The sequence below is a fragment of the Bos javanicus genome, chromosome 5 (genome assembly GCF_032452875.1).
Source record: "Bos javanicus breed banteng chromosome 5, ARS-OSU_banteng_1.0, whole genome shotgun sequence".
Taxonomy (NCBI): Eukaryota; Metazoa; Chordata; class Mammalia; order Artiodactyla; family Bovidae; genus Bos; species Bos javanicus.
This window is the reverse complement of record NC_083872.1, coordinates 31,820,595-31,835,920: the sequence shown is the minus strand read 5'-3', so window position 1 is coordinate 31,835,920 and position 15,326 is coordinate 31,820,595. Positions and strand designations below refer to the sequence as shown.

The following is a 15,326-nucleotide window of genomic DNA, read 5'->3' as shown; positions in this document are numbered from 1 at the left end:
CTTTTTGGAACTGGAAACAGTACTTCTCAGTGCACTGGTGGCTATTTCCAACTCCCTTCATTTCCTTCTCCAATCTCAATAATCTCTTTTTTCTCTCTTTCCTAAGTTTGATTCTCTACACTCTTCCTTCCCACCTTCTCCACCTTAGCCAATAGATTATTGCCCTGAGCTGGAAAGGGTTGATGAGGCCTGACATGGCAAGGTTGCCTCTGCTATACAATCCATCCTGGGTCAGCCCTGAAACTTCATTCATGACACTTCATCCCCAGTAATGCTCTGAGACTCGTAGCACCCTGGAGCATTCTCTTCTGTTCTTGTGCCTCTGAAGGAAAACTTGAATGCTCCATGGAAGTTGGGAACACAACCAGAGTCACTGTGTTTGTTCTCCAAGGACTATCCAACAACCCTCAGATCCAGGCAGTACTCTGTGTAACATTCCTAGTGATTTACTTCCTGACCCTCACAGGGAACCTGCTGATGCTGCTGGTGATCAGGACTGATTCCCACCTCCACACCCCCATGTACTTCTTCCTCAGTCACCTCTCCTTCCTGGATGCCTTCTATTCCTCAGTCATTGTGCCTAAGCTGCTAGAGAACCTACTTTTCAAGTGGAAGACTATATCCTTCCTTGAATGTTTCGCCCAGATCTCTTTGGTCATATTTTCTGGGGCCACTGAAGCTTGCCTCCTTTCAGTCATGGCCTATGACCGGTTCCAGGCTGTGTGCCACCCGCTGCTGTATGTGGTGACCATGAACAAGAAGGTGTGTGCTGGCCTGGTGGGAGCCTCCTGGGCAATAGGAATGGGGACTGGCCTGCTTAACACCGTCCTCCTGTCTCAACAGCACTTCTGTGGCCCCAACCTCATCCGCAGTTTTGCCTGCGAGTTTCCTCCAGTGCTCCTGTTGGCCTGTTCTGATCCCTACATGAGCGTTGCCTCCATCCTGACCACCATGGTGGTCCTGGGCCTTGGTTCTCTTGCCCTATTGGTAGGTTCTTACACCCGTATTATCTTGACAGCCCTGGGGATCAACTCCACCACAGGTTGGAACAAGATCTTCTCTACCTGCTCATCTCATTTTCTTGTGGTCACCAATTTTTATGGTTCAGGAATGTTCAGGTATGTCATTGCTATACCTTTGAATGTAAATGTAGGATATTTTCACACTAAGGAAACTTGCTCTGTAAACAGAGCATTGCAGAGTAGCAGGAAAAGAACTGTACTAGAATCAGTAGGCCTAGATTCTAGTTTTGGCTCTGTTGTTGGCCTGATGTGTGAATTATTTTTAAAAATCCATTTTCTTTCTGAGGCCTCAATTGTCTACTCTGAAACATAATCTAATACAAGAAGTCAAGATTTTCTTACTTTCATTAACCTATGATTTTCAGGGTCATCAAAAGAAAATCACAGGGCCTCTGGTAGACGTTTATTCAGTGCTAGACAAGAAAATAAAATAAAATACATCATCCTTAAAACAGATGCCATTTCTCCTTCTTACTGGAAGTTCATGTCTCCACAGATGATTTCTGGTTTATTTATTAGGCATCTACTATACAACAGCTGCTTTACATAATCAAGCTCAATTTTATTATGTATAACAACACAGGAGAAATATTCTTAATGTCAACTTCTGATAAGAAACCCTGAGTTTCAGGAGTAATTAAGTACCTTACAAAAGTTGCCAGAACCAGCTAGGAATGGAACCTAAATATAAACCAAGTCTCCCTGACTTGAAACTGCATGTTCTTTTCCACCGTGTTTCTCTCAAACTTAAACAGCGCTAGTTGATGAGTCCTTGCTTCCCAGGAAACAGTAACTAATGGCCTGTGCTCTCCACTAGTGAAATGGAGATGGATTTGCACAAATTGCTCTATACTTTTCTCACCTGTATGTTACTTGGTAAGACATGTGGCATGGGAAAAAATAAAGAAAGGTCTAGGAGAGCTCATCTGAGCCTGAGGACAAATCTCTGCAGCTCTCTTTGTCTCAGTTTCCACGTTTGCCACAAGGGGGTACAAGATTTCTCCTACCTACTTCACAGATATGTTAGGAGAGATAATTTAAAATTAAAAAATGACAGTAAAATGAATACCTTTTTTAATCAAGCACAGCAAACCCAAAAAGAACATTCATTCCAATGATAATGGCACAATTGCAAAAAAAAAAAAAATTAATGCTTCTTTGGGAAATACTCTCAGTAACATTTAACAAGTTACATTCAAAATTTTAATCTTACTCTTTTGGATTCATATCTCAAGCTAAACACAAAATTTTTGTGTTTCACCTTATTTACAAAGCTTAGCTTGTTTTCTAAGCCAAAGACAAACATACTAAAAAGGACAAAATTTCATTCTACTACACATTATAAAAATAATGTGCTGTGATTCTGAGGTAACTCCCCATAAATGTTTGGGGAAAATGACAACATTATTGGACTAGCATATAGTTTTGTAAGGAATAATCATCATAAGATGAGAACAAACAGCTGTGTATGCAAGACAAAGAAAAGGAAAAAATCCTCATATTGTCATCATAATTATTAAGGAAAAGTACTTTGAAAAGTGAAGTGTTACAGAAATGCATGAAATTATTTTTTATTCTAATCTGTAGCACTTGATATGCTACAGAACTTCCTTTTTCCTTGGGGCTGCTGCTGCTGCTAAGTCGCTTCAGTCGTGTCCAACTCTGTGCAACCCCATAGACGGCAGCCCACCAGGCTACCCCATCCCTGGGATTCTCCAGGCAAGAACACTGGAGTGAGTTGCCATTTCCTTCTCCAATGCATGAAAGTGAAAAGTGAAAGTGAAGTCGCTCAGTTGTGTCCGACTCTTAGCGACCCCATGGACTGCAGCCCACCAGGCTCCTCCGTCCATGGGATTTCCCAGGCAAGAGTACTGGAGTGGGGTGCCATTGCCTTCTCCATTTCCTTGGGGTAGCTCCTATAATGTTTTGTATAATTCATCTATGGAGGTGTTTAAAGGCAGAAATGACAGACTTCTCACGGATAATACAGTCATCTCTAGATGCTTCTACAATGACAGCTGACTCAGCCCTGAGCACCCTCTTTGCAGAGTCTGGGGCGGAATGAACTGTGGCTGCCACCATCACTGTGGCCACTGTCCTGAGCTCATTTCTGTCCTTTGTGCAATTCCCTTCAAGGTACATGACCCCACCTTCCGGCTCAGCCCTGGAGCAAGTGCTATCCTTGCAGTACAGTGTGGTGACCCCGCTACTGAACCCCCTTATCTACAGTCTGAAGAACCAGGAGGTGAAGGCAGCGCTAAGGAGGATGCTGGCCAGGAAGCCCAGGCTTACCTTCTAAGCCAGGCTCTACTGCCTCCTCATAAATAAGAGGAAAAGTCATGGGAAAGAAGAGGAGATGGAGAGAGCTTCATCTCTAAGCTTACTTATTTAGAGATGTTTTTCAGCAAGAAAAACAGAAGCCTTAGTTCCTCTGACCCCAGTGCCGTCCCACAGATAAGCAAGATGGGAAAACCTCCACAGAACTAATGGCAGCCATCCACAGAGGACCCAGTCACCACACAAGAAAATCTTCTCAATAAACATCTGGATGATCATCAAAAAACAAAAACAGAACCACTATCTATCCAGCAATTCCACTTTTGGGAATTTATCCAAAGGAAATGAAAATACTAACTCAAAAAGTTATCTGCACCCCCATGTTCATGGCAGCATTATTTACAATACCCAACATATGGAAAGAAACTAGGTTTCCTTAATGGATGAATGGATAAAGAGGCATGGATAAAGTAATGGAATATTACTCATTCATAAAAAAAAAAAAAGAAGAAGAAACTCTACCATTTGTGACAACATAGATGGACTGTGAAGGCATTATTATGCTCAGTGAAATAAATCAGTCAAAGACAGACAAATACAATATGATCTCATATACATGCAGAACCTAGGAAAAAACCGAACTCATAGAAAAAGAGATCAGACATGTAGTTACCAGGAGTGGATGGTAGGAGGAAAGTAAAGTAATTAAAAGGTACAAATTTTCAGGGTAAGATAAGTACTAGGTGTAATGTACAATATGAAGATTGTAGTTAACACCACTGTATGATGTATAGGAAATATGGTAAGTGAGTAAATCCTAAGAATTCTCATCACAATGAGAAAAGTTTTTACTTCCTTTTTCCTCTTGCTTTTCTTTATATTATATCTTTATGAGATGATGGAATTTTTTTGAGGAATAGAAAAGAGGTTTATTTCAGTCAAGCCTTTCAGATAACTCTGAAAAACTACTCCATTGAACTATTATTTTTAGTGTAGACATATACCTTATCAGAACACAGAATATCCATCAAAGATGACCTGGGAATATTTTTTCAAGGTTCCAAAAGAGATAGGTTTAATAAATATCGAGTGAGATAGCAGGACCATGGTATCTAGGAAGAGAACCTTATCTTCAAGAGATTAAATATGGATGTCATAAGAAGGGAGTTCTTTATCCTTATTTTCAAAACAGACATTCTCTACCTTAATGGTTAAAAATCAGACATGCCATGATGTAGCAGGTTTTTGACAGGCTCTTTAAGTTCACACAAACTTCAGGCTGAACCATGTATAAGGCAAAATGACTCCCTCAAAACTCAACGTATGAAAATTTTCTCCATCAGAGGGAACTTTCAAGATTTTCCAGTTAGAAGTTTCAAGATGATGGATATTAACTGAACATATTGGAATACTCATTTATATATGTATATCGAGCCACTCTGCTGCATGCCTTGAACTTATACATTAATGTATGTCAATTATGTCTCCATAAAACTAGGGGGAAAAAGTAAAGACTATCTTCACAGCTTCACCAGCCATTTCCACAGCTACTGCTTTTCTCTCTCATTTCGTGCCTGTTCCACCCCTCCTCTTTTGTCTTTCCCTCACTCTTTTACTTTTGTCTATGCACAAAGTGGAAATCTGACCACTAGCAAACTTCCCACTTCATACTATGAGGGTCCCGTCTTAATACTGAGACCCAACTCTTACTTGGTTCCCACACTGAAAACTACCTGGCAAAATCTAAAGCTCCAGAGAAACCTGAAAAGAAATTAAATAAAATAAGTGTGTCATCTCTATTTTTGTTAACTAGAAATACCTAAATCAGAACATAACAAATAATAAATCCTGAAAAACTATTTGTTGATTAAGGAATGCATGAAGGAATGAATGATCAGTCTGTCTCAGGAGTCCATTCTCTTGCATGATCCTAGGAAACAGGAGGGAATATTTTCCTCTAAAGCGTAAGCCCTGAGAGCAAAACCCTGTCTAATGATTCTGTACCTAGTAGGTCCTATCACTTAATTGGCTCTCAATTAGTGCATAAAAAAAGAAGAAGAAGAAAAAGAATGAACTAATGAGAGAGAAGGGAGAGAAGGAACATATGAAAAGAAACATTTAATTTTGTCCAATAAAATTCCTGCCTTCACAACAATATACATGTCAGCAGAAAGTAGCATAAAAGAGAGATCAGGATAGAAAGAGAAAAAGAGCCCATATTTTGGGACACCACTGAGGGTCATACTCATAAGAGCTTGCTGAAACACATGCACTCCGTCACCCCAGCCCGAGTCTCTCCACCACCCACCTGAACCCAGACCACTTGAGATCCCTGACTAGGCTCAAGACTTGTTCCAAGCCTAGAGGAAGGAGAAGCAATTGGAGACAGTAAAACAAAAGCTCAGCTACCAGCCATCTCCCATTCAGGTCCAAAGAGAGCTCCTTGAAAGATAATAGCAGTTGTTCCATCCAAAGACTAACAGGTCTACAACTGAGACCACTTCAATGCCAGCTCCCTGACTTCTATCTGTTCTCGATCCTTTGACCCTTAGACTATGATCTGCTCTGCAACAGCCAGTTTTCTTCAGCAAAGCCCTCTGAAAATCATGGCCTCACATGTGGTACACTCACAGGGGAAATTTCCAAGATGAAGATATTTCTTTGTAGAATGAGGCCAGGGCTAGGAGCTGAGCAAAACAGTCCCAGCTTAAGTAGCAATTCTGTTCTGACCTCTTGGTCCTTTACATTTTCCAGAGCATATGCCTTCCTGAGGGTCTCAGTTCAGTCGCTCAGTCGTGTCTGACTCTTTGCGACCCCATGGACTGCACTAGGATTCCCTGTCCATCACCAACTCCCGGAGCCTACTCAAACTCATGTCCATCGCATCGGTGATGCCATCCTACCATCTCATTCTCTGTTGCCCCTTTCTCCTCCCACCTTCAATCTTGCCCAGCATCAGGGTCTTTCCAATAAGTCAGTTCTTCGCATCAGGTGGCCAAAGTATTGCAGTTTCAGCTTCAGCATCAGTCCTTCCAATGAATATTCAGGACTAATTTCCTTTCAGATTGACTCGTTGGATCTCCTTGCAGTCCAAGGGACTCTCAAGAGTCTTCTCCAACACCACAGTTCAAAAACATCAATTCTTCAGTGGTCAGCTTTCCTTATAGTCCAACTCTCACATGCATACATGACTACTGGAAAAACCATAGCTTTGACTAGGGCGTGAGGGTGTAACTGAGGCAAAATAATAAGCAGATTGTGAGATCAGTGGAGGAATGGCCATTTAATCCAGCCCTTCCCACAACCACACACAGGGATTATTCCTACAACCCTGTAGACTTGGAGGAAAGCCTTTCACCCCATGATTAAGGAGGGAAATGCACACCTATGAGAGATGTGTCATACTGTGTTCAAATTCAGACCAAAATCATAGGATGAATATCAAGTTATTTCCTGTGACTTATTTTTCATTAAGTATAGGAAAGGGATGCCCTGTCCACCACTTGCCTGGCCCTATATGTCCATAAACAGGCTACTGGGCCTCCATTAAGGAGCTACTGGTCTCTGAGACAACCGAAATATGGTCTAAATGCCAAAATACCCAATGGGTATATAGAGTGTAGGTACTTTGTGGGTGCTAAGTCGTTTCAGTCATGTCTAACTCTGTGCAACCCTACGGACTGTAGCCTGCCAGGCTCCTCTGTCCATGGGATTCTCCAGGCAAGAATACTGCAGTGGGTTACCATGCTCTCCTCCAGGGGATCTTCTCAACCCAGAGATCGAACCCATGCCTGTTAGGTCTCCTGCATTGGCAGGTAAGTTCTTTAGCACTAGAGCCACCTGGGAAGCCCAGGTATATGGGGGGAAATGAGGGAATCAGAAAAATAAAACGTGGCTAATACAAATATGGGCAATTTAAGTTAAAGTTTTGGAATACTGGATTGTCAAAGCAGGGAAAGATCTCAGGAAAATCACTAGACTAAAATCTTCATTTAATAATGAGGAAACTGAGCCACAGAGACAGAGATGATTTAACCAGCTTTGGACCATCAGTGAAAAGCAGAAACAGATTTAGGACTCAAATCTCCTGAGTACCCTTCTTCACATTTTTCATAGTCAAATTAGAATAAAGTTCTGCAAACACACTCCTTAATGACCAACCAACTAACAAGAAAGAGTAATGAAATACAGAGTCCCAACCACAAGGCCCCAAGGGTCCAGATTCTTCTATTGCTCAGCTCTCCTCATCTAGTGGTTCTCAGAAAGAGTTCCTCTTACAGCAATTTGCAAAGGGTATTTTCTTATCTCAGAGGTAAGGAAATATCTCAAAGTTGCCTCAAGTCATTCATTTCAGATTCTTTGAGCTCTTGCCCTTACTGTCCTTTTACCACCCCCACAACTTTAGCTGTCAGAATCCCACCAGTACTTCAAAACAAGCTTAAATCTCATTCCTCTCATGAATCTTTCCTTGAGTGCTTTTTCCCACAACCTGCCCCACCCCACCAAATATAAATTATCTTTCCTCTTATGAACATTTAGGGCACAAAATCAAATCCCTTATGATTATACAGTGGAAGTGAGAAATAGATTTAACGGCCTAGATCTGATAGATAGAGTGCCTGATGAACTATGGAATGAGGTTCATGACATTGTACAGGAGACAGGGATCAAGACCATCCCCATGGAAAAGAAATGCAAAAAAGCAAAATGGCTGTCTGGGGAGGCCTTACAAATAGCTGTGAAAAGAAGAGAAGCGAAAAGCAAAGAAGAAAAGGAAAGATATAAACATCTGAATGCAGAGTTCCAAAGAATAGCAAGAAGAGATAAGAAAGCCTTCTTCAGCGATCAATGCAAAGAAATAGAGGAAAACAACAGAATGGGAAAGACTAGGGATCTCTTCAAGAAAATCAGAGACACCAAAGGAACATTTCATGCAAAGATGAGCTCGATAAAGGACAGAAATGATATGGACCTAACAGAAGCAGAAGATACTAAGAAGAGATGGCAAGAATACACAGAAGAACTGTACAGAAAAGATCTTCACGACCCAGATAATCACGATGGTGTGATCACTGACCTAGAGCCAGACATCCTGGAATGTGAAGTTAAGTGGGCCTTAGAAAGCATCACTACAAACAAAGCTAGTGGAGGTGATGGAATTCCAGTTGAGCTATTCCAAATCTTGAAAGATGATGCTGTGAAACTGCTGCACTCAATATGCCAGCAAATTTGGAAAACTCAGCAGTGGCCACAGGACTGGAAAAGGTCAGTTTTCATTCCAATCCCAAAGAAAGGAAATGCCAAAGAATGCTCAAACTACCGCACAATTGCACTCATCTCACATGCTAGTAAAGTAATGCTCCAAATTCTCCAAGCCAGGCTTCAGCAATATGTGAACCGTGAACTTCCTGATGTTCAAGCTGGTTTTAGAAAAGGCAGAGGAACCAGAGATCAAATTGCCAACATCTGCTGGATCACGGAAAAAGCAAGAGAGTTGCAGAAAAACATCTATTTCTGCTTTATTGACTATGCCAACGCCTTTGACTGTGTGGATCACAATAAACTGTCGAAAATTCTGAAAGAGATGGGAATACCAGACCACCTGATCTGCCTCTTGAGAAATTTGTATGCAGGTCAGGAAGCAACAGTTAGAACTGGACATGATGCTAAAGCTGAAACTCCAATACTTTGGCCACCTCATGCGAAGAGTTGACTCATTGGAAAAGACTCTGATGCTGGGAGGGATTGCGAGCAGGAGGAGAAGGGGACAATAGAGGATGAGATGGCTGGATGGCATCACTGACTCGATGGACGTGAGTCTCAGTGAACTCCGGGAGTTGGTGATGGACAGGGAGGCCTGGCGTGCTGCGATTCATGGGGTCACAAAGAGTTGGACACAACTGAGCGACTGATCAGATCTGATCTGATCTGATCTGATCTAACCTAATGATACTTATGATACTATATCTTACACTTTAATTAATTCTTAATGTTTATCTTATCTTTCCTACTATTCCTTGAGGGAAGAGATACTTTTAGCCAACATTAGATCCCTTCCATCTAAATCTGGAGGTGATGGAATACTAGCTGAACTTAGAAATTTCAAATTCTAAGATGATGTTGTTAAAGTGCTGCACTCAATATGCCAGCATATTTGGAAAACCAACCAGAGGCCACAAGACTGAAAAAGGTCAGTTTTCATCCCAATCCCAAAGAAGGGCAATGCCAAAGAATGTTCAAACTACTGTACAATTTCACTCATTTCACATGCTAGCAAGGTAATGCTCAAAATACTTCAAGCTGGGCTTCAGCAGTATGTGAACTGAGCACTTCTAGATTTACAAGTTGAGTTTAGAAAAGGCAGAGGAATTAGTGATCAAATTGCCAACATCCACTGGATCATACACAAAGCAAGGGAGTTCCAGAAAAATATTTACTTCTGCTTCATTGACTACACTAAAGCCTTTGACTGTGTGGATCACAAAAAACTGTGGAAAATTCTTCAAGAGATAGGAATACCAGACCACCTTACCAGTGTCCTGAGAAACCTGTATGTGGGTCAAGAAGCAACAGTCAGAACTGAACATGGAACAATGAACTGGGTCAAAATTGGGAGAGGAGTAGGACAAGGCTGTATACTGTCACCCTGCTTATTTAACTTATATGCAGAGTACATCATGTGAAATGTTGGGCTGAATGAATCACAAGCAGGAATCAAGATCACTGGAAGAAATATCAACAACCTCAGATATGCAGATGATACCACAGTAATGGCAGAAAGTGAAGAGGAACTAAAGAGCGCCTTGATGAAATTGAAAGAGGGAAACGAAAAAGCTGTCTTGAAACTCAACATTCAAAAACACTAAGACCATGGCATCAGTCCCATCACTTCATCACAAATAAAAGGGGGAAAAGTGGAAGGAGTGACATCTTTTATTTTCCTGGGCTCCAAAATCACTGCGGACGGTGACTGCAGCCATGAAATTAAAAGATGCTTGCTCCCTGGAAGGAAAGCTATGACAAACCTAGACAGCATGTTAAAAAGCAGACACATCGCTTTACCAGCAAAGGCCTTATACAGTCAAAGCTGTGGATTTTCTCATGTACGGATGTGAGAGCTGGACCATAAAGGAGGCTGAGCGACACAATTTGATACTTTCGAATTGCGTTGCTGGAGAAGACACTTGAAAGTTCTTTTAACTGCAAGATCAAACCAGTCAACCCTAAAAGAAATCTATCCTGAATATTCTTTGGAGGACTGATGCGGAAACTAAAGCTCCAATACTTTGGCCACCTGATATGAAGAGCCAACTCATTAGAAAAGAACCTGATGCTGGCAAGATTTAGGGCAAAAGGAGAAGGGGACCACAGAGGGTGAGATGGTTACATACCATCACTGACTCAATAGACAGGAATTTGAGCAAACCCCAGGAGACAGTGGAGGACAGAAGAGCCTGATGTGCTGCAGTCCATGGGGTCCATGGGGGTTACAAAGAGTCAGACAAGACTTAACAACTGAACAATAACAACAATAAGATCCCCTCCATAGTTCTTTGAATAACTAGGTGATTAATGAAACTTTGTTGAATTGAATTGATACAGGAAGGAATCTCCATCCTTGAGTTGTTACAAGTTGAGTCCATTTCCTCTTCAGTAGAGATGAAGGTGGCTATGAGCCATGGCCATGTCTACCTCTTCACCCTATTTCCTCCCTCATCCTCTGGGGAAAAAACACACCCAGCCACTCAAAATCAGGCCCTTTATTCAGGATACCATCTAGCCATCTCATCCTCTGTCGTGAATAAAGGGCCTGATTTTGAGTGGAATACAGGTGGAATACACTGTTGTGGTGCCTTCAGGGGGACTGTTGTTATTGTTCAGTACTTCCAAGATTTTCTACAAATAACTTAAAGCCACAAGTTATATCATTTCTAACTCTGTGGTTTCTAGCCAAACCAACGAATTGCTTAGGTTATAGTCCTGAAGAGACCCTTCATACCCTTACTTAAAGTTTCTATCTTAAGTTTTACTAAAAGCAATAATATGTATAACTAGCAACATTTGTGTGGTCACCAGCAGCTCTGAATTTGCATGTGATGCAGGAGACCTGGGTTCGATCCCTGAGTGGGGAAGATCCCCTGGAAAAGAAAATGGCAACCCACTCTAGTAGTCTTGCCTGTAGAATCCCAAGGACAGAGGAGCCTAGCAGGCTATAGTCCATGGGATCGCAATGAGTCAGCAACAATTGAGCAACTTTCACTTTCTTTCAATACCAAGAAAGATATCATTTTCATCATTGTTGTCGTAGTTCAGTTGTTCAGTCATGCCTAATTTTCAGTGCCATGGACTGCAGCAAGCCATGCTTCCTTGTCCTTCACTACATCCCAGAGTTTGCTCAAACTCATGTTCATTGAGTTGATGATACCATCCAGCCATCTTATCCTCTATCATCCCCTTCTCCTCCTACCCTCAATCTTTTCCAGTAACAGGGTCTTTTCCAATGAGTCAGCTCTTCACATCAGGTGGCCAAAGTATTGGAGCTTCAGCATCAGTCCTTCCAAAGAATATTCAGAGTTTATTTCTTTAGGATTGACTGGTTTGATCTACTTGCTGTCCATAGGGGAAAGAAAGAAAGTAAGAAAACTTTCTTTTCTTTCTTTTTTTTTTTTCCAGTCCATAGGGGACGGGAATGCAAAAACGGGAAGTCAAGAAATACCTGAAGTAACAGGCAAATTTGACCTTGGAGTACAAAAGAAGCAGGCAAAGGCTAACAGAGCTTTGCCAAGAGAATGCACTGGTCATAGCAAATACCACCTTCCAACAACACAAGAGACAATTCCACACATGACATCACCAGATGGTCAGTACCGAAATCAGAGTGATTATATTCTTTGCAGCTGAAGATGAAGAAACTCTAAACAGTCAGCAAAAAAAAAAAAAAGACCTGGAGGTGACTGTGGCTCAGATCATGAGCTCCTTAATGAAAAAGTCAGACTTAAATTGAAGAAAGTAGGGAAAACCACTAGGCCATTCAGGTATGACCTAAATCAAATCCCTTACGAAAATACAGTGGAAATGACAAATAGATTCAACAGATTAGATCTAATAGATAGAGTGCCTGAAGAACTATGGATGGAGGTTTGTAACACTATACAGGAGGTGGTGACCAAAACCATGCCCAAGTAAAAGAAATGCAAGACGGTAAAATGCTTGTCTGAAAAGGCCTTACAAATAGCTGAGAAGAGAACAGAAGTGGAAGGCAAAGGAGAAAGGGAAAGATATACCCATCTGAAGGCAGAGTTCCAGAAAATAGCAAGGAGAGATAAGAAAGCCTTCCTAAGTAAACAATGCAAAGAAATAGAAAAAATAGAATAGGAAAGGCTAGAGATCTCTTCAAGAAAACTAGAGCCACCAAGGGAACATTTCATGCAAAATGGGCACAATAAAGGACAGAAGTTGCAAGAACCTAACAGAAGCAGAAGAGATTAAGAAGAGGTGGCAAGAATACACAGAAAAGTGAAGTCACTCAGTGAGTGACTCAGTCGTGTCTGACTCTTTGTGACCCCATGGACTGTAGCCCACCAGGTTCCTCTGTCCATGGGATTTCCCAGGCAAGAATACTGGAGTGGGTTGCCATTTCCTTCTCCAGGGGATTTTCCTGACCCAGGGATGGAACCCGGGTCTCCAGCATTGTGGGCAGACGCTTTACCATCTGTGCCACCAGGAAATCCCTCCATGGGATTCTCCAGGCAAGAATACTGGAGTGGGTTGCCATTTCCTTCTCCAAGGGACCTTCCTGACCCAGGGATCGAACCCGGGTCTCCTGCATTCCAGAATACACAGAAGAACTATACAAAAAAGGTCTTAAACCTGGATAAACACAATGGTGTGTTCACTCACCTACAGCCAGACATCCTGGAGTGTGAAGTCAAGTGAGCCTTAGGAAACATTACTATGAACAAAGCTAGTAGAGGTGATGAAATTCCAGCTGAGTAATTTCAAATCCTAAAAGATGATTGTCTTAAAGTGTTGCACTCGATATGTCAGCAAATTTGGAAAACTCAGCAGTGGCCACAGGACTGGAAAATGTCAGTTTTTATTCCAATATCAAAGAAAGGGAATGCCAAATAATTTTCAGGGTCACTGAAAAAGGGTCAAAAGTTCAGAGCATCAGTCACACATCCCTGGAGATCAGTCCTAATGTCCAATGGTGTCACTACAGGGCCCAGGGCTCAGAGACGAGTTAGCTTCAAGGGGGTACAAAGAAGCAAAACAAGGTAGCCACAGGGAAGAGGAATTCCAGGAACAGACAGAGGGCAGAAGCAGCAAAGACAGCAGGTGTTCCCAACTTCTCACAGAGCCGCTGATCCAGCTCCTCAGAACACAGTACATCATAGGCCAACCTGATCAAGAAGAGGACAAGGCAAGTTGACTGACAGGATCTTAGTTCAACTCTCATGCAGCGTTGTCTCCTAGAAGGCTGAGGTGGAAGAGTATGGGTGAAAATTAAAACCAAAAAGATTTTCCTGGCCACGTGGCAAGGAACACTGGGCCGCCGCCATTTCTTTTTAACTCCAAGAAAATTGTAGGGCCGTGGTACAAAAACTTGCCTTAGGGTTTAGGTCTAAACAAGTCTAATTAAATGTCCAAGACTTGCTAAAGGAAACCCTGGATCTCAGCCCTCTGTTAGGGAAATCTTGTTAGGAAAATTGTTAAACAGAAGTGGAGTAAGTGAGACTTAAAAACTGGAAACCTGAGTCTGCTTAATGAGTTTTGTTTTGAGGACTCCATTCTATCTTAAAAGACCAGGAAATAGAGAGAAAGGGATATGGTGCTGGGATTAAAATTCTAAGAAAAAGGACAGAAGGGTAAAGGAGGAAACAGATCAGGGACTCACCAGGAGTTAATTCCTACTTTATCCAGAACCTTCTTGACACCCATAATGTCATCAGTAAGGTCATCACCCAGGAACTCTAGCAGGAGTTACGGAAGGGAAATGAGGGAGCTAAGTGTTAACCAGAAAGGTAATGAGCATCCCTCTTCTCTGGTCCTTCTCTAAACTAGAGGCTTATGCCTATTGCATAACACTGGAGTGGGTTGCCATTTCCTTCTCCAATGCACGAAAGTGAAAAGTGAAAGTGAAGTCGCTCAGTCGTGTCCAACTCCTAGCAACCCCATGGACTGCAGCCTACCAGGCTCCTCCATCCATGGGATTTTCCAGGCAAGAGTGCTGGAGTGGGGTGCCATTGCCTTCTCCAAGAGACTGGCATACAGATATACATATAGAAAATGAAATTGAAGGGAGTTTTCAGAAATAAACCCACCCATCTATGGTAAACTGATTTTAGACAATGATCAACATTAAAGTGGGAGAAAATGCTGTTTTCAACAGTGCTAGGCAATTGGCTACCCATGTGCAGAGGAATGAAATTGGACCATTTCCTCCTTCCATATACAAAAAGTAACTCAAAATACACAAAAGGCTTAAATGTAAGAAGTAAAGTTACAGTCAAAACCCTGTATCCACAGGTTCCATATCATTGGATTCAACCAACTCTGTACTGAAAATATTAGAAAGAGGAAATTACAAAAAGTTTGTAAAGGCAAAAGTTGAATTTTCCATGTGCCAGCAAATTTTTATTGATGTATAACATTTACTTTGTATTACAACATTTACATAGCATTTACACCTTATTAATTAGTATGAGTAACCTAGAGATGATTTAAAGCATACAGGAAGATGTGCTTAGGTTACATGCAAACACTATACCATTTTTATTATAAGAGACTTGAGCATACGCGGATTTTGGTGTGCTCAGTGTCCTTGAACCAACCCTCACGCAGATACCAAGGAATGAATGTAAAAATGTTCCAGTGAAACATGGGGAAAAACCTTTGCAATCTGGGTTTAGTGCTGGTTTCTTAGATCTGAAAGAAAACAACAAGCTATGAAAGAAAAAAAATAAATTGGATTTCCTCAAAGTTAAACACCTTTGTGCATCAATAGTTACAATTCAGAAAGTGAAA

General features: G+C 41.6%; 1 protein-coding gene across 1 annotated transcript; it reads left to right on the top strand.

Annotated features, from left to right (window-relative positions):
- The first annotated feature begins 345 nt into the window (after window positions 1-345).
- LOC133248813 (olfactory receptor 8S1-like) lies at window positions 346-3,426 on the top strand. Its single transcript, XM_061419118.1, has 2 exons — window positions 346-1,118; window positions 3,159-3,426. The coding sequence occupies exons 1-2, from the start codon at window positions 346-348 to the stop codon at window positions 3,319-3,321; spliced, it is 936 nt and encodes a 311-aa protein (XP_061275102.1). The 3' UTR covers window positions 3,322-3,426.
- The last annotated feature ends 11,900 nt before the right edge of the window (window positions 3,427-15,326 follow it).

Bases quoted from the DNA above. Each gene is read 5' to 3' on its own strand.
- LOC133248813 (XM_061419118.1), top strand. From the start codon at position 346: ATGGAAGTTGGGAACACAACCAGAGTCACTGTGTTTGTTCTCCAAGGA. The intron at 1,119-3,158 runs GTATGTCATTGC...ATTCCCTTCAAG, and splicing joins TATGGTTCAGGAATGTTCAG to GTACATGACCCCACCTTCCG.